Source organism: Periplaneta americana, chromosome 9, assembly GCF_040183065.1.
Source record: "Periplaneta americana isolate PAMFEO1 chromosome 9, P.americana_PAMFEO1_priV1, whole genome shotgun sequence".
NCBI classification, from domain to species: Eukaryota; Metazoa; Arthropoda; class Insecta; order Blattodea; family Blattidae; genus Periplaneta; species Periplaneta americana.
In genome coordinates, this window is record NC_091125.1 from 15457635 (window position 1) to 15478603 (window position 20969).

Below are 20969 nucleotides of genomic sequence, written 5' to 3' on the forward strand. Positions count from 1 at the left end.
ATTCTTTCAATTCTTTCTTTATATTTTCATTTATTGGATTATGTTTATTTTTGTTCTGTAAAGTGTCCAGTGTCACTTTGCTGTATGTGTTAACTATTGCAATATTCTCTGTTTCTTCTGTTATTTCTACATTCTCAATATGTTGTAGTGCCTACAAGATTGCTATTTGTTCTGCCTGATTGTTAGAACATTTTTCATGCAGTTTGTATTTGGATCGGTGGATTATGACCGCAGCAGCTCCAACTTTTCCTCCGGTTTTACTTCCATCCGTGTATATATCTATTTTGTTTGCCGAATCCTCCATAGGCGCTCATATGAGTGGTTCTTCAGCTGGGTGTGGCCAGTGAATCACTTCCAGAGGTGCATCTTACTCGATGTTTTTGTGGGTGGCTCTATAAATTCTGACCTTTTCTTCCATGACTAAACGAATTGGAAGAACTCCTGCTAGTATACATGAGGCGTCATATGAAAGTGTTTTGAATGCCTTGGTTATTTTTATGTTCATTAGTCTTTGAACACGTTGATATTTCCTTAAGTTGTTTTGCTTTGTTAAGGCCTTCTCCCATATCGGTGCGCCATATGTTAGTACTGGTTCAATTGCACCCATGTATATGGTTTTCAGTGCCCGATGTTCTAGACCCCATTGAGTTTAGCTACTCTTGCTAGCATGTTTAATATCGGAGTGCATTTCTCTGTAATGTAATCTACATGTTTGTCAAAATTAAATCTGGTATCGAGATAGATACCCAATTACTTTAGTTCGGATACGTGCTCCAGACGTTTATTGTTTAAGTAGATATTCAGTGTTTTGTCGTATCCTGATCTTTTCCTTGATATCAATAATGTTTTGGACTTCTTTTCATTGAAGTGCATGTTGTTTTCTCTCGCCCATTTTTCAATTTTCTTCAAAACTAGGTTGGCATAATTCTCTGCATCCGCAGGGGTTTTTCCTTGCGTTAGAACCATTAAGTCGTCCGCGAAAGCAATGACCCTTGTACGATGAGTGAAGTCCAAATTGAGTAGCGAATTATACAGTACAGTATAAGACAACACTCAGAATTATGTAATTTAATACTTAATATAGATGTAGGAGGTTTGTTACATTTTTCAGATAATGAGAATGGAATAATTATGCTTTTATTTTCGTTGATAGAAAGGTAATTTATGTCAAACTATTTTTTTTTATTAATTTAAGTCCATTATTTGAATTATTATATCCACCATACCAAGTTTTTCCACCAAAAAGTAAAACTGTGTCATCTGCATAAGAATAGTGAACACCATTGTATTGTTGTAAGTCAATTTTTAATAAGTCATTAATATATATTAAAAATAGAATAGGGCCTAGAACTGTGCCTTGGGGAATACCTATATTAATAATTGAAGGTTCACTTGAATAATTGTCAATTTTCGTTATTTGAATCCTGTCGTTAAGATACGATTTTATTAAGTTCAAAGCATTACCTTTGATTCCTAATAAGTCTAATTTCTCAATTAAGATATCACGTTTCACTGTATCAAATGCTTTTCTTATGTCCAGGAAAATACCAATACATTTGTTACCTTGATCAAATTCTCTAACAATTTTTTTAGTAACTTGATATATTGCATTATCTGCACTGAATTTTTTTGAAAACCAAATTGATTATCACTTAATATATTATGTTTATTAAGATAATTCATTAATCGAACTTTAATACATTTTTCTAGTAATTTTGAAATACATGAAAGTAATGATATTGGTCTATAATTGTTCATATTTCTTTTGTCTCCTGTTTTAAAAATAGGTTTCACAGTTGCATTTTTTAATTTATTTGGGAATTTGCCATTTAGAAAATACACATGAAGAGCCTGGAGCATTAATACCTATCAAGGGAATGATGAATTCTGACAAATATATTCACTTATTGGAAACCAGAATCGTACCCCAGCTGCAAAAATCATTTCCGGACGGCAGAGGTGTGTTCCAACAAGAAGAATATTCAGGTACTCCCCTGGCCAGGCAACTCACCCGACATCAACCCCATTGAGAACTTGTGGTCAATTTGCAAAAGAAGAATGCAAAAAATGGATTGTTCTACAAAGGAGAAGATGATTTCTGCCCTCATTGGTGTATGGCTTCGCGATGAAGAAATGAAGAATATTTGTGGGAAATTAGTGGAATCCATGCCAAATCGTCTCAGAGCTGTTATTACGAACAAGGGAGGCCACATAGATTACTGAGGTATGTCTTAGATCCTTTTTTTTTATCCCGTTTGAATGCTTTTGCATCACTAATTACGTTGTTCGGATTAATTTGCACGCTACTGTAGTAGATTTCTTCCATTGCTGTGGGAAACAGCTTTCTTTGGGGCATTTATTGTATATCTGTCAGAAATGGTGGAAAAGCTTTGAAAACTTGAATAAGTATCTTTCTTGTCAGTCCATCTTCCCCGGGCGCTTTCTTAGGGTTAAATTGTTTTATCGTATATAAAATTTCTTCACGAGTGAAGAGTTTATCATCTTCAGTACGTATGGCTTCCGTTGTTAGCTCTCTAATTCGCTTATGACTTGCACTATCGTTGATCTCTTCGTCTTTGGGGGCGAAAGCATCTAACATATGACTTATCGTGCTCTCTGCATTATCGGTGAAGGTTCCATCTGATGTTTGAAGAGTTGAGAGGCAGGTCATGGTTCTTGCTATTCCAGACGCGATTTTATAAATTGTATGCCATGGATTGTTCCCTTCAATTGAGGAGCAGTGTTTTTGCCAGGATTTAAATTTTTCTTCCTCTATTCTGGATTGGTATAGCCTTTTTCCTTCCATGTACTACGTTTTACGCTCGCTCCTTAGGTCTTCATTGTTCCGAATTCGCTGGTATCTTCGACGTAGTGCAGTTGTTTTTTTCCGTAGTATTTGTAGTTCTGTGGACCACCATGGAACAGTTCTACCTGTTATTTGCTTCTTACTTCTTGAGATTCTAAAAGCTGCATTGCATGCTGCTGTTATACACGAGAAACAGTCCTGTATTAATGCTTCAGCGTTGTACTGTTTAGTTTTTTTCTCGTAATTCCTTGTCGAGTTTCGTTACTTCTAGTTGGTTGGAGCAGTTGAAGGTAGAGATGAAACTGTTGGCCAGACTAGTTTGAAACTTCTTATAATTCTCCTGCTTAGTGATGTAACGTACTCCCAAGTAGCTCGTCTTGCATTCTCCAGTGTTAGAACTTGCAATTCTGAATTTTATGATGTTGTGGTCCGAGCAACTTTCTTACTCCCCGCACTGCCACTCAGAAAAATAACGAAGTAATTTGCTATTAGTTATTGTTAAGTCAACGCGACTACTTCCTCTACTGGATTGGAAAGTTGCAGCATCGATAGTTTCATTCATAACATAGAGGTTGTTACAAATAAAAAATTCTTCCAGATTTTGTCCGCGTTGGTTGGTTACAGTGTCATGCTACATTCTGCTTCTAGAGTTACTGTCCATGGCTATGAGCAAACCGTTTCCCTTAGCGTAGTCTACTATTTTTTCCAGTTCCCGAATATCTTCTTCTATGTCTCTTCTGCAATCGAAATACATGCTAACAGCACAGAACTAGATCGCTCCCGTCGTTACTTCGATGACGACACAGTCCTCGCTGGACAATTGTGTGATTAATGTGGCATCTATCTGGACATTGTTTATAATAATAGCCGATCACTTCCTTCCATATCCACAGACGTACACTTTTAAGGATTTTGGTAATCCTGCAGGTTTATGGTTTATTGTTCAGTGTGTATGGCTCCTGTATACAGGCTATATCGACTCTGTGTTCATTTGTAAGTTGCACAAGATTGCTAGTGGCTGCTCGTGAATGCTGTAAATTGAGCTGGAAGCAATTTATCCTATGGCTATTCCTATGAGCCATGATAGTAGCCAATGCTTTGTTGGTACCTTAATATTGCGGCCTGGTGACAAGGACAGTTTGAATCGAGCGTGGAGTGATTGTCGTTAACTACATTCTCTTTATTATGCTTATTATAGTTTACGCAATTGATACATTTGTAATCTACTTTGTTCACTTTGCAGTCCTTCAGTGCATGAGTGTGGGTGCAATTTGGACATATTTGATTTCCTTTGCATTCTTGAGCCCTATGGTTATGTTTGCAGCATTTGAAGCAACGGCTTATTCTCATATAGTCATCCCAGTTACACATATTCCAGCCAATTTTCAACTTTCGCCCTATAATTTGTTTTCGAGCTTCTATACTTACTTCAATAACTATGTTTGTGTTTTTCTTTCGGTCTTCAAAGCTAAACTTTCATTGCACTTTTTTTTTTCGTATTGTCCCAACTCCGGGTTCTGTGTTGTAATGGCGGCTACTATGTTGTCGGTAGTAATTTCATCTGGTACGTTGAAAATAATTATTCTGGGATTCCTTAGTTTTTATGCCCTTGCTTCAAGCTCTTCTCCACACTTGTCAATGATAATTTTACAAATTGTATCAATGTCCGTTTCATTTCCTGACTCTATTAGTAACTGCCCATTGTGTAGTCCCTTGAATGAATTGATGCCTACCTTCATTTCAATTGGGTTCACATTCTTTTTAACGATAGCTTTCATGTGCTCAGTACTATGATTGGTCTTAGTTTTAACGAAAAGTTTGAATGTCTTTGCTTGAATTACCAGCTGAGGTCCTCTTGCAACAGCTGCATAACTTCTCCACTGTGCTGACTTTGTCTCCCATTGCGAGTTCCCCGCGAAATGCAGGGGTTGCTGCTGTCCGGCAAGAGATGACGCGGCAGGTATCCTCTGTGATGCGGGCTCCAATGGGTGTAGATGTCCAGCAAGTGATGAAGCGGCAGATGTTCACTGTGATGCAACTCTGTGATTTTTCACGCGGAGCTGGTCTTGGGCGTTCTTACACTTCACTCGCAAATCATTCAGCTCATTGTCCTTGTCTGTGAGTTCACTTTTTAAGAGTGAAATTGCTTTCCGTAAGTCACTTACCGAATGTACAATATCTTGTTTAAGATCCTGACGCAAGTTCTTGCTTACTTCTGTCACATTCAACAGTGTTTTGAGAGCATTCTCGACGCAATCATCCAAATCGTCCACCATGTTTGCTGGCGTCATGCACATACACTGACATGCATGCGTTCGACAGCAGTGTTCTACAATCTGTCGATCAGTACCACACGCTCATGAGGCCCTTCTCCTGCTATTCACAGTGAGACAAGTTTGTTGGACGTGGACTCAAGTGGTTTCTCACCGATCAAGCCCCATTCGCAAGTATACATACTTCCTCCGCTCGGCGCTTGTGTATCGTTTCTTTCCGGCCAGTGTCTCCTTGTTCCCTAACGGATGATAGCGGGCTTCCTACCGAACAAACCCTCGACGATCGAGAAGGCAGTGACAGCGTTTCGACAAAGTCGCAATAATATTTGTGATAATTCAGAATTATTAGAGTCAAATAAGCTCCACTAACACTTCCAGCAACAGTTCCACACACGCCACACACTCTACAATTCCAACCTCGCTCGCTAACCACACAAAACGTATATTTTCCAATCACAATTCTTTGCTCCAGAACCGTACCTACTCACAAATCCGCCATGATGGGTTATTTATGTTTTAAAGTAAATCGTCGTCATTTAAGTGAGTGTAAATTCGTTTTCACACGTCTTTAATTTCATTTCAGTTCAATTTTTATGTACCTGTAGTAGTTTAAATACCTGGTTATATCCGATATGAGGCGTTTAGTTACAAAATCAGATACATTTTACATTACGCTTTACATAACTTTTCAGTATAAAGGAAAAAGTTTGTAAGGAACCAAGGATTTGCAACCAATACTGTTCTTTCATCATACAAATTCATGTGATGATTAACAACGTTCTTCTAGCTTTGAAATGTAAGAAATTCAAAGTAATTCCTGGAAATGAAGCAGTTCCGTATGCCGCCTCCGAGTAAAGGGGCGCGAGTGAAATTGAAAGGAGATATTTTTTCCGAATAATTGAAGCTTGTAGCCTTAGGAGATGTGATTTCTACAGTGCAATATCGCTAATGGATCAAGATTACAACACAGAAACGGCTTTCTCTGACAGGTGAACAGCGTTCTTATTGTAACGCAGAGAAAGCTGTAGGTATTGTGTTTTCCTTCATATACTGAATAGGAGAATAATAGCGATAATGAACAAAGTTGGTATATTACATTTCAATTTGAATACCATTTCTGAAATATTTCATTACATTTTGAATATTCCTTATTAATGAATTGAAGCTTCCACGGTGTTCATTAAACTAGGAGATTTTTGAGTTGTTGCACCGTGTTATATGCAGAAATATCGAACGTTTCGGAGCCACAAATGGGTTAAATGACTGTAGTGCAATGCTAGGGGATAGCTCTTGGTAACGATTCCAACAAATTGGCGCCCCTTTCCCCAATTCTCTAGTGTTGCAACTGATATGGAGCTGGATCGTCAGATGTTCCTTAACTTAAGACATGGTACAAGGAACTCAAAAATTTTTATGGCCATGATAATAAATATACTTTTTATTCGAAATCTTTTAATTCAATTCATTTCTCCTTATGTCTAATAAGCTGTCTAGTTTGGTAATTTAGTTCAATTAAGGCCTATTTCGTATTTATTTATATATTTCAGACATAATTCATCACTTATTGGACTCTACTGAACAAGAGTTCCACAGAATATTATGAAGTTTAATTACAACACTACGTGGTTTTTAACATTATTTTAATTTATGACTTGTAATATTACATTTTAATTATGGAGATGTTTTGTACACCATTAATCTTAAATAGTTTATCTACCACCAATGTAATAGCTACATAGTTTGATATTGAGATATTGTATCCTGAAGATGCCTGAATGGGCGAAAACGTTTGCAATTTGTAGCTCATGTATATAAAACTTAATGACCACATAATATAAGTCATTATTTTACATTGATTTGTCATTTGACTGAGTAACAAATATTATATTGTGTTTATCTATAGAAGCCCTGAAGCTTATCCACACACATGTACACCAGCCGAGGAAGCCTACGCGAACACTTAACCTAAGAAGTGAACTCGAAAAAAAAAAAAAAAAAAAAAAAAAAAAAAAAAAAAAAAAAAAACTGTTAAATGTGTGACATTGGACTGTCTCATTCTCACCAATTCAATTACTTTAACCCTTGTACTAAGATAATATTTTGTGACACTGAATAGCATGGGTTCAATGCTGACCCAGTATTAAAAAAATAGGGAAAAACTTACATTTTTAATACTGACTTTTATGCACAAAATTAGTTTTCAGCTATTGTTTTTATCATAATTTATTCATAAAATAATTATTTCATTACAATATTAACGTTTTTATGCACTTATTGATAATGATGTGTAGAGAGGTAATACATTTTTTCAAACATTTTTCATATACGCTTCGAAGGACTTCTTCAATCAATTACTATATCGTTTGCATATCAAACGGTCTTGACATGTAATCTTTGCACAACTTGAGCACCTGCTTGAATGTTTTCGATCAACAGAAGTACCCCGATAAAAATCCTAATATTGCGATTTTATCCATCACAATATTATTTCAGTCAACACTAGGAAATTGAACCCGAAAACACCTAGTGATAGGGACACGAGCTAGCGTTGCTAAACTGGAAGGCTTTATTCTATTTTAGGATATTATATAGTAAGGATATGACTAATTTTTTGTACTAGATTATTCAACGATGCTGTATCAACTACTGGGTTGCAAATCTAGCTTTCAGGTATAGCTCCCTGTGAAGCTGAATTGAATAATTTCAAGAATAAAATTATCCGGGGCGGGGTATCGAACCCGGAATCTTTGGATAAACGCAGCAACGCTCTACCAACTGATCTACCCAGGAACTCTACCAGACACCAACTCAATTTCTTACTTTATATCCACAGACCTCAAAGTGGGCTGACAAACGTCAAGCAACCAACATTGAATGCAGACAAATTCTGTGTGACTTATTGTGGTTTTCTGTTAACGAACAGTGGCGTGTATTATGCAAACCTAGCTTTCAGGTATAGCTCCCTTTGACTAAAAGCACCAACGCGTTACCAACTTAGCTACTCAGGAACTCTACCAAGCACTTACTCAATAGAGTTCCTGGGTAGTTAGTTGGTAGAACGTTGGTGCGTTTACCCAAAGGTCCCGGGTTCGATACCCGGCCCATGGACAATTTTTCCGTTGAAATTACTCAACTACTGGGTTATCTAGTGTCGATGGAGCTGCTGATAGCGAAATTATATTTGGCGAGATGAGACAGAAGATTCGGTATAGATTACCTGACATTGGCTTTAGGGTTTTGGAAAACCTCGGAAAGAACCCAACCAGGTTAACAGCGCAAGCGGGAATCGAACCGAAGCCCGAGCGCAACTCCGGATCAGCAGGCAAACGCGCTACCGCTTGAGCTACGCCAGTGGTCATGATTAGGGCTGGGGACGGAGCGGTTCGGTTCGGAACAGTTATTGTGACGTCATTGCTCGGTTGAACCGAGTACAGTACCGAGTACAAATTTGTGGCGGCAGATTTAGAATTTAGATAGATTGAGTCGATTTTAGAACGTACTTTGAAAGTGAAACCAAGCGTGTTTTAAAAGCGTTGTAGTAAAGCGCTTTCGCTTTGCCAATTGACGAGAAAAAAATGCTTCTGTTCATTGCAAAATGGCGGTTGCAAATTTCATTTGCGTGATTACAAATTTGCGGAGTTATTTTGTATGAAAGGCCTATTTAACTTTCAGTGTTGTTATATATGATAGACGAAATAAAATTGATAAAATAATTTATAATACTAACAGCTAATAAATTAACATGTGAGGTAAACGTTAAACGCTGCAGCTAAGTAAAAAAAGAAGATAGCCTACAAGGAAACGGGCTCCATGAAGTGCTGCCTAAAACACTTAAAAATAGCACACAGAATTATTTACTATTACGGAAAGTGGGTAAAATAATCAATAAAAGGTGGAATATTAAACTGAAGAACATAATGTTTATTTATTTTATAACATTACTAGCCTTCAATACAACCATGTTCTCTTTGGTGAAGAGTAATATTATTGATAAATTAAAGTAATTAGGTAACATAATTCGTAGAAATAAAATGATGACATGAGGTAACACAAATCCAATAAACACAAATAGAAGAAAAATATAATGAACTTCCTTTTTTAACACATTTTAATATAAATCAAACACTCTAATATGGTGATGATGATGATGATGATGATAATAATAATAATAATAATAATAATAATAATAATAATACTTATCGTTTTTAAGGAAACCGGCGGTTCATTGCCGCCCTCACATAAACCCGCCATCGATCCCTATCCTGAGCAAGATTAATCCAGTCTCTATAATCATATCCCACCTCTCTCAAATAAATTTCAATATTATCCTCCCATTTACGCCTCGGTCTCCCCAAAGGTCTTATTTCCTCCGGCCTCCCAACTAACACTCTATATGCATTTCTGGATTCGCCAATAAGTGCTACATGCCCTGCCTATCTCAAACGTCTGGATTTAATGTTCCTAATTATGTCAGGTGAAGAATAAAATGCATGCTGTTCTGCGTTATGTAACTTTCTCCATTCTCCTGTAACTTCATCCCGCTTAGCCCCAAATATTTTCCTAAGCATCTTATTCTCAAACACCCTTAAACTCTGTTCCTCTCTCAAAGTGAGAGTCCAAGTTTCACAACCTGTTAGAAGAACCGGTAATATTATTGTTTTATAAATTCTAACTTTCAGCTTTTCTGAGAGCAGACTGGATGTTAAAAGCTTCTCAACCGAATAATAAAACGCGTTTCCCATATTTATTCTGCGTTTAATTTCCTCCCGAGTGTCATTTATATTTGTTACTGTTGCTCCAAGTTATTTGAATTTTTCCAGCTCTTCAAAGGATAAATTTCCAACTTTTTTATTTCCATTTCGTACAATATTCTGGTCTCGAGACATAATCATATACTTTGTCTTTTCGGGATTTACTTTCACACCTATCTCTTTACGTGGTTCAAGTAAAATTTCCATGTTTTCCCTAATTTTTTTGTGGATTTTCTCCTAATATAGTCACGTCATTCGCATAAACAAAGAGCTGATGTAACCCGTTCAATACCATCCTTTCTCTGTTATCCTGAAATTTTAATAATAATATTAATAATAATAATAATAATAATAGTAATATGTTCAGACTGTCAGTGTTCATTAGGCCCACTTGATAGGTCATATAATAGGATGAACTCCTCTTCAATACTAGAGGCCTTTCAGTCCGCCTTGGGGGTAAGGAAATAATTTGTCCTGCACCAGAAAATATTTAAATACAAAAGTACCTACGTTGTTGTCCGCTAGAATTAAGTAAAATACGTGATCTTTGAACGTTTGAACTGACTGGTAACGGCTACGGCTAACCGAGTAACTTCGGTGGTCCGCTGCGAAGCACATAAACCGATAGAACCAAGTAACTCAACAGTTCTACTCGCTCCGTCCCCATGACTTGAAAATGCGTTGATAGCAGCAGTCAAAAAGTTCATCCTCACTGTCAGACGAGGACTCGATACTTGATGCACAATAACTACTCGAAGCATCACCGTCTTCAAGACTTTCGATGGCGTCAACCTCCCCATCGTCATCAGAAAGGCTCTGGTCATCGTTTGTCAACAACGTAGCATCACAATCGCGTCATCATTTTCTTCTAACAAAATTTTCATACTTCATGATCGGGCAGATTTATACTTACAGCAGCCGTAGTGTAGTCGCTCAGACCGCAAAACAAATTGCTGAAATATTAGTGAAATCTTGCCGAAAAAATTAAGAACTAGAGTAAAGAGTGTCATAATCTGCACGAGGTAGCATAAGAGTTAATTACGAGTGGTTTGTCCGCAATAAATAATTATAAACCACACAAAATGTCGTTTTGGGGTCAATGTTGGCCCCGCGGTACTAGATGTAATTAAATCAATATTTCAGAAACTGAAAATGGTAGACGAGAAATATTTTACAGGAGTGTCATTAATCTAAAATAAATAAATGTCGAAAAGGGAGAAAATTTATAAAAAAATTTTTGAAGGAGATACAAACGATTTGTTTAATGCGCTTAAAAGAACAGAATAAACAAGACGGATATTGTCTACGCGAGGTAAATATTCACTTTTTGTCAGGAATTGAATTCTGCTTTCACTTAGAAATGCTATACCGCTTGTGCCTAAATTCAGAACAAGTTTAATCTACTGTTAAGTATTTTGTTTACACATTTTTGAACTTATTTCTATTTACGGAGCTGTTACTTCAAATATAGGTTTTGCGTAAAAGACAATTATAATAATGTGAAATCTGTTACAGCAACGAAGTGATAATGAATCTTTGCCAATGCATATCTTTTACCGTTAGTATCATGTTTACACGTGCAAACAATTTGAGCACTATGCCTGAACACACCGTTGAAAGGTCTCAAATCAGAGCGAAATAACTATGGAAGCATAAAATCTCATATCTGTAGTGAGATGAACTGGCCTTAGCTATGGTACTAAGTCGAATTTTACAACTGAAAGGGTGAAATAAATTACAGGGCAGTAAGGAATCACATGCGTCATAAATATAACGAGAACGCGTTATGTACTTACTTTTATCTTTGAAGGCCGTGATGACGAGTTTGAAGCCGTTTGACTCCGTTCCCCAGCCATCGGTGACGTACTTCAATGTTACGAAGTTGGTCCTCGTGTAAATGGCGCCTACCGTCTGCTTGGTGTTGCGACACGAAAGGTCTGACTGCAACATGAAATTCGTTCCTTCAAATGAAATATACAAGTAGGTGAAAACTAATGACTCTCTTTCACCTAACAACACGGTCCTGCAACACAAGTGAATGTATAATATAGGTATATTTTTACCTTACATAATTGTGCCAGAACTATAATCCAATAATGTCAAGGTGGGAAACAAAACTAATATAGTTTGTAAGGACATATTAGTACATGATAATATAGTAAGTATAAGTTTGTAAGTATTTAGACTAAAATGTTACATGATTTTAATTGTGACATATGAAAAAAATAGTACGATTCCAACACGTGCGTGATACAGTACTTTAAAACTCAACCAAAGTGCGCAAAAATCACATACAATTCAAAATTTTAGTTACAGTACCAGCACTCCTATAGCCTAATGTTGTCATCATGAATCTTCCTTACATAGCAAACCTGTCACTGTGCACACGCAGCTGAAATGAAAGCTTTCTCAATGTTGTTTACATTCAGGCAAAGCCCCTACTTGGAAAGTCTACATATTAATATGAAGTTTTCAGTATTTATTTGTTTAACCTGGTACCGTTAAGGCCATGAGGTCTTCTCTTTATCTCTACCAGAAGATTAAAACACAATATCAAGAATACAATTCAAATGTGAACCAATTAATCGTTACACTGCACTGTATACATTGTATAAATAATAATTGTCACTTAATCTGTAAGCATTGTTACAGTCGCTTATTAAACATTAATCACCATAGACTACCTATGTGGTATATCTGTCATATACTGTCCCTTAGTGCTTGTTGTAATAAAAATACATATCACTCCAGTAATCTGTATCTCTGCACATTGGGGTGAAAAGTTCGTAACATTTTCTCTCCATTTTATAAATCCTGGCTAGTTTGCAGAATGCAGTTATTTCCCTGCTAGCTAAATTTTACATTTCAACATAGGATGGACGTTTCTCTTTTTGTAAGAAGTCTTTATTTTAATATCGACTATACTATCAGTGAAACGTCTCTGATTCAAATGGTTTTCAATTCAGACGGCAGGGGTTCGATCCCTGACCAGGTAGTGATGGAATTTGCAGTAGACAAACCAGACGCTGCAGAGGGTTTATCTCGGGGTGCTCTCGTTTCCCTCTGTAATTTCACCAACACCCTCCATTGCATCTACACTTCCCCTCTTTCATCGTCATCTCCATTTCTTTCCCCCATTTTCGGGCTTGCGACCGATGGAGAGTCGATTGCGGGCAGCCATCGAACTTGGTAGTTTCTGTTGGTAGTGCTACCGTGGGCTCTCCCTTGGGCTCATGGTACGTCGTGGGATCGAGGTTAAAGGATCTCGGTGATGTCTATGTGGTAAGATAAAGGGATCCTGCAGACTGGTAGGGGAATTCGGGGGCGGCTCGTAGGGGAATCTGTAGAGCAACAAGAAGGGCCTTAGATCATGAACGTCTTTCCGTCCCGGGTAGCAGGATGGGCTCACCTAAGCGGCCTACGTGTAAGAAAGTCCCAGTCCATTCCGGGTAGTACAATGGCCCACGCAAGCGATCTACAGTCCCAGTCCGTGCCCCCCCTCCCAAGGGGGACAAATAAAGTATAGTACAACATTAGCAGTGCCTGTCAAGTTAATGATATTCTGCTTTAGTAACATACTCGTATATTACTCAACGTGTACTACAGAGACTCAGTTGAATCAGGATTTATTCTTGGTTAACTGTGAGGAACAGTGAGTGATGTTTAGCCAGAAAATGTCATTGTTCAGTAATACAGTGATCCTAGCCCCAAAAAATGTCCGGCTAGAAAAGCAGATTTTCGCATGTGCGGGAAGACCTTTGCTGAGTTCACAAGAGAATGCAATGTTTTAAATGATTACGTCTTACAAGGAGAGGTTGTCCGATCGATGTCACAGTTTTCTATGGGGATTTGTTTGGTGAAAATACATAAAAAATAAAACGACCCATGTCTCGGCTTTCTATCCCATACGCCCTAGTTTACTCGTAAAAAAAATTAAGTATGAATTACTATCAACTGTTCTTGAGTCGATCTTGCATGCAAATTAATCACCGCTCACACGGCAACACAGACTGATGTCTTCGATTTCTGTAACTGAGTTTACATACGTTATAATATGTTTTGTTTTGATATTATTAAGCTTATTATGTTCCTTATTATAATTATTGTTTGTTGATTTTCTTCTATTTGTTCAATAATGTCACAAACAAGGACACAAACACATCGCCTGACGTTTCAATGAATGCGGAAACTGTCAATAAAGCTGTTGTTACGGGAACGATACGATATTTTCAAGGTGAAGACGTTATGCATTACTACTTTTTAAAATTAATTACCATGATCATTATAAGGGTTTTTTGTTCTATGAAAATTTAGTATCAATTTTATTAACTAGTATAGCATGCTTCTCTGTTATATAAACTGTTTCTTAAAATTCTCTGATTAGAATCCTGGAAAGAATAATGTAAAACATTAGATATATTTCTGGTATTGTGGCAGCTATGCCTCGGAACAGATACGGCATAACTTCACGAACTGGTCTGCAGTGTGACAGTGGCTACGTGGGAGTATAGCTTACAATAAGAGTCCATGACCGCAAGAAGGGACTACGTACAACCCTGTTACGGAATTTCTAAAAATTATTTTCGGCTTATCTGGATCATATTGAAGAAAATGCCGAGACATGTATCCCTCGATTTTTATTCTCTGTCAAATAAAAAAGAATCCAACTTTTTCAATTATGTTAAATTGCATTTTCAATACATAGGAATATTGAAACATTTGCCCTAATATATATATATATATATATATATATATATATATATATATATATATATAGGAGAACTAAGGCCTGTGGGAGAGAAAACTGAGAACGGGTCTTTTTATTTTTGCTGTATTTTCATAAAAAAACCCATACAAAACTGTGACATCGCTCTGACAATCTCTCCTTGTTAGTAGTTTCTTTCTAAATATTCATTAATGAAGAACAAATCATTTCTTTTCAACGTTCTTTATTGTAACAAAGACGAATATTGATTTTAAAAAATCAACAAAGTGCCCATAATAGTAAATTCGAAACACTCCAAGCTGTAGTGTAGATATACCAGTATTTACTTAGGCGAGTGTTCGCTTTGCTACAGAATAGCTCAAAGCCAGAGCTTCGACTGTATAATATTTTCCTTATGAGACCGAATTCGCATCGTAACATAATTATTTAATTACATATTTTAGCATATCTGTGTAATATAATTGTATTAATTTAGTAATACTGTAATATTTAGCTTAGGTAAGAATTCTCTAAATATTTCTTAAGTATTTATGCCAGTTTTAAGGAAGCAAATGAAATATGATTTTCAAGACCGAGTTCAGAATATTAATAAAATTATTGTCCAGTATATTTCCTATATCTTAATACGATTTAATTTACGTCAATAAGCAGTGACAAAACATGTGTTTCAAATTAAGCTACCTTGGGCACGGCTTCTTTTTTAACTTTGAACTTTTATGGCGGAGTAGCGGGGTTCATATCATCATGATGAAAAGGCATTCATTACAACGCGTTGTCTTTGCTTCCGCAAAGCGTGTCTGAGCTCTAATCCAGAGTTTCAAGGTTGTAGTCATTTGTATTTACTGGTTTCTAAGGTAAGTTAGGTAATGCTTGTCCTAAAATTGAAGTCAAATTAAATATATCAATCCCTCAATCTATTGACCATGTTCATGAACATTCTTCACCAATGAATAATTGTTACGATACATCTGCCGTTATAATCAGGTCCGAAAGCGCATCATAGTGGTAATAAATCTTCTGCAGCAGAAGCCTATGAAGGAATGAGAGTACCTACACTTCAACGTTTCTCAATCATCTTGTCTAGATTTGAACACTAATCTCCGGCATAGAAAGCTGACTCCCCTAGCCGTTCAGCTTTCGGTACACTTATTTATTCTTGTAAAATATAGAACGCTCAGAAAGGATGACGTTCAGCATCATCCAGATGCGTGTCACTGTGCTTCAAGTTAAAATATTTACAGTCGTCTCAAGAAAGAATGCCCGGACTCTTGTTCGAGTCAGAATCAAAGTTTTAACGCGCGGTTCACTCGTCGTTTCAAAGGAAGCTGATAATCGAGGGTTAACTGTATGATTTTTAATTACCTGTGATTTAACATTTCTAAGGTTATGTAATTTTTGTTGTATGGTACACCATGAACACACAACTGTTTTTAAACTCTAGAGCTAAACTACAGTCGTACAATCCTTTCAAGGGCAGAGCAATCTCCTGAATTGTCTATGTATAATAAAACTTGTTCCTCTCAATGCCTTGGAAAAACTGCTATATGCACCCCGTGAGACCCCGATGGCTTATGGCAACTAATTTAGAATGCTTGCGATGTCCTGGCAGAAAGGTCAGATTTAATTTTAAATATGGTACGGTCTTTGTCCCAGGGATTGCAGAAAGTCATCCAGTGGCATGAAAGATGTATTTCCTACTAAAAATATATTTTTTTTAAAATACGTTTTAAATTGTTTTATTTCAGAATGCAGTGCTTTTATTTTGACTGCAATAGTTTTTTTTAATAATACTTTGTTTCTTAGTTCCCTATGTCAGTGCCTAAATACAGGACTTCAATTTTTAGGACAAGCATTACCCAACTTACCTTAAAAACCAGTAGATACAAATGACTTCAACCTTGAAACTCTGGATTAGAGCTGAAATTTCTGTATATGGTGCCATCACCACATTTATTTAGATTTATAGCCTATTACTTTCATTTTAACACTTCATTTGTATTTCTCCTATTAGATATAGGTTCCCTTATAATTTCTCAACTTGAACCCCTACTACCTTCTCAGATTCTATACTCATACCCCTTATCCTTTAAGACTTATCTACACTCTACTTTAGTCTTTGTTCTAATACTCTTCTACACTTTGTACCTTATTACAATTTGCCTACTACGTTCTATCATTCCAGAGCCTTCTTCTGTTAGAAGCCGGAGCCATACTTCGGCAACACTGTAATTAACTGTCAAGCGGAGGTCTACGATACAGAACATATGTTTGTGCTAATGCCGATTTTCAATGTATTAATGTTACAATATAAGTGTGTGTCGATGGAATTATGTTCGCGATCGTATAAAAAGTTAATTGTCGATGTATAAACTAAATGCGTGTTGACGATAAAAACAAGACGATAAATGAAAATATCGCTTCAGTCTTTAGCAATTTCTACGGTCATTAATAATGACAAAGTGAGTGACAATTCTTCTAAATATTAGGCCTAAATATTGTATAAACTACATTTTTATAGTCTTACTTGTTGTTTGTGGTGTATCAGAATTGTAGCCAAATTGATATAGCAGGCGAGACCCAACAATTTGGCTGCTACAGCTGCTACAGGTTCATTAAAATATTTGTGCGGCTTCTCTAATACAGTGACCATTTCAATGATTTTTGTATCTGCCCAGATTGGAGGAAGAGTGTTTCCAATTACTTTCAGAATTTCGAGTATCGTACTTTTCCAAATTAACTCAGCCTCATCACTTATCTCGTTTCTCACATTCCACTCCGTCTTTATCTCGCTACTCTGAGTATTGAGTAAATAGTATTTCCAGGTTAAAGTGTGTTTATCATCCTGATTTATCTCTGATTGAGGTTCTGGCTGATATTTACAGTTCCGCTTCAAAAGAATGAGACGACTCTTGGTCGTCGGAAGTTAAAATTCTACAGCGCGGTTCACTCGATATCGAAGTAGCCAGGAAGACATCTGGTCGTGCATGCATGGGCCTATTTTCATCCTACCCCAAAGGGTACACAGTGCAAAATGTAATCAGTTGTCTGTGCATTTCTGGTGTAGGTCTCATTTTACGTCCTTGATCGTTTATTTTTAATGAAAGATTGAAATATACCGTGTAACACGAAAGTCATTCGACAAAGTGCAAAAACAATATTAATTTTGAAATTACAAATGTAGACATATGGCAAAGACAGCAAGGAACATTGTAAGGACCACGACAAAGACAACGAGGACCTGACAAGGACAAAGATCAGGTCCATGGTTACATTCAAGAAACACGACAAACACCACGACAAGGATTATGCCACGACATAGACCACCATAAGGATTAAAAGGATCAGGACCATGAAAGGGACTATTAGAAAGACAAGAAGGACCGCGATAAGGACCATGATAATATACTACGACAAGGAACACGACAAACACCACGACAAGAATACAACAAATACCACGACATGGACCACGATGAGGGTTATTGTTGGGTCATTTTACGACGCTGTATCAACATCTAGGTTATTTAGCGTCTGATTGAACTGAAGGTGATAATGCCGGTGAAATGAGTCCGGGGTCCAGCACCGAAAGTTACCCAGCATTTGCTCGTATAGGGTTGAAGGAAAACTCCGGAAAAAACCTCAACCAGGCAACTTGCCCCGAACGGGATTCGAACCCGGGCCACCTGGTTTCGCGGCCAGACGCGCTGACTGTTACTCCACAGGTGTGGACACCACGATAAGGACTTCGAAATATACCAAGATAAGAACTATGACAAAGAAAACAAATAATTATTAAGGACCATGACAAAAGCAGCATGGAGGACGATAAGGGCTATTACAATGCCAACAATGATCACAATGAAGACAACATAGTTCACGATAAGAGACATGTCAAAGACAACAAGGATCACGACAAAATAATAAGGATCACGATAAGAACCATGACAAGGAAAACAAGAACCAATATAAGAAATGCGATATGGATAAAGACAAAGGGCCACGATAATAGCTAATTACGAATCAGAAGACAAGGTTCATGATAAGAGTCACGACATGAACCACGATAAGGACCAAGACGATGATAAGGATCATAACAAAGACAACAAATACCATGATAAGGACCAAAACAGAGACAAGGATTACGATAAGAAACATGACAAAGACAACAGTGGCAAAGACAACAAGGAGCATTACAAGATCTACGGCAGCAATCACGATAAGGACCATGATATGAACCACAGAATAATCACCTTAAGGACTTCGTCAAAGACAAGAACGATGTTAAGACTCACGACAACAACAAAACAAAGACAAGGACCATGATAAATATAACGACATGAGTCGCGGCAAACACTACGATAAGTATCACGGTAAAGACCATGACAAATACTATGATAAGGTTCATAAAGACTAAGACAGCGAAAAGGTCTATGCGAAGGAGAATACGGACCACTATAAGAATTACGATAAGAATAAGGACGAGGACTACGATAAGGACCACCACATGGTCCACGACACACACCACAAGGTTCACGATGATAAGAACTATAACATGAACCACTTTAAGGACCGTGACACTGACTACGCTAAGGATCGCGACAAGGTCTACGATAAGGATCAAGACCATGACAAAGACAAGGAGTAAGATAAAGACTATTACAATGACAACAAAGATTATGACAAAGTCAACAATGATCACGATAAGAAAACATGACAAAAAGAATGAGGATCATGATAAGGACTAGTCAACAAGGACCAATGTAAAAAGCGTCACATTGACGAAGACAAGAACCACGATAATAATCGCGACATGGATCACGATAAGAACCATGACAAACACAGAAAGAACGATAAGGGTCATTACAATGACAACTACTACCACGACAAAAACAACAATGTTCACGATAAAAAAAATATGACAAAGGCAACAACTATCACGGTAAGGACCATGCTGGAGACAACTAGGACCAATATAAGAACACGAAATGGACAAAGACAGAGACAATTATAAAAATCACGACATGGACCACGATAAGGATCAAGGCCACTATAGGGACCATGACAAAACAAGATCGAAAAAGGCCATTAAAATAAAAACAAACGCTGTGATAAGGATCCCAACAAAGCAGAGAACAACCACAACAGAAACAACAATGGCCACGATAAATTCCATGGCAAAGACATCAAGGACCACTATAAGGACCTCGATAAGGACAAGGACCACGATAAATATCATGACCTGGGCCATGACATGCACCACGACAATGATCGCAATAAGACACCATGGCTTGGTCAACAATAATGACCACGACAAGTATTAAGACAAAGAAACAACGACAATTATAGCACCACGAAACGGACGAACACAAAGAGAAAAATAACGACCGCAGTAAAGATCAGGACATGCATCACGATACGGATAACAATCAGGGCTACGACATGGACATAACAAGGACCATGACAAGCATTACGACAAGCACCAAGGCCACGATTAGAATCATGACAAATACAGCAAGGACCATGATTAGGACTACAACAAAGGCAACAAGATGACGATAAGAATCACGAGAAAAACGACAAGGACTACGATAATGATGACGACATGAACAACGGAAAGCATCACGACAAGGATTATAATAACGACTACGATATGGTTCACGACTAGGAATACGAAAGAACCACGATAAGGATCAAAACCACGATAACTACCATGACAAATACAACAAGAATTGTTACAAGGACAAGGGCTAGAAGAAGGATCACGAAGAAGACAGCCATTTAAGGCCACGATTTCACAACATATCTCGGGTCACAAAATATCATTGCTTCTCTATACCGAATGGCAAATGTTTGCTGTGGGATCTAAATTCTGGACTGCTGCTAATGTCACTGTCTTGTTTCGGTAGCTCATATGAGTACAGTAGCGTGTGGGTTCCATTGTATAACTGAAACGTCTCCTGTTTTTTAACACCTTATAGTATATAGTACATAAATATTATTTACAACTTAAACATTCAAGATTTTGCAAAATATACTGCAATTCGTTATGTAACAAATGCATTTAATAATTAGTATTAATATATCTAATTAGTTAATAACTGCAACAGTGCTTTTCATTCAATCATAACATGAATAAAATTGAATGCACATTAAATTAAACACTATTGTAAACACGTAGCTAAAATAGTTAAAATCAACTGAAGGGGTGAGAATGAAATAGTCCAAAACCACACTTTTAACAAAAATTGTTTTGTGCGAGTGCATTGCTTACACATATGGGAAAACTACTAATAAAATATTGTAATAATTACTCAAAAATGGCATACATCTAAGGATTCTAAACCTTTGTAAAAGTGTGTCTGTGTGGCTTAGGAATATTTTTTTTAATTTCATTCTAATTGTTAGTTTTAAATATG

The 20969-nt window shown here is 37.0% G+C and overlaps 1 protein-coding gene across 1 annotated transcript in view; it reads right to left on the minus strand.

Annotated features, from left to right (window-relative positions):
• The window catches only part of loaf (lost and found), a 229330-nt gene that overhangs the window by 96176 nt on the left and 112185 nt on the right, over window positions 1-20969 (minus strand). Inside the window, exon 2 of the mRNA XM_069834436.1 lies at window positions 11627-11771. Coding sequence (XP_069690537.1) covers window positions 11627-11771 — 145 coding nt within the window. The remainder of the gene's footprint in view (window positions 1-11626; window positions 11772-20969) is intronic.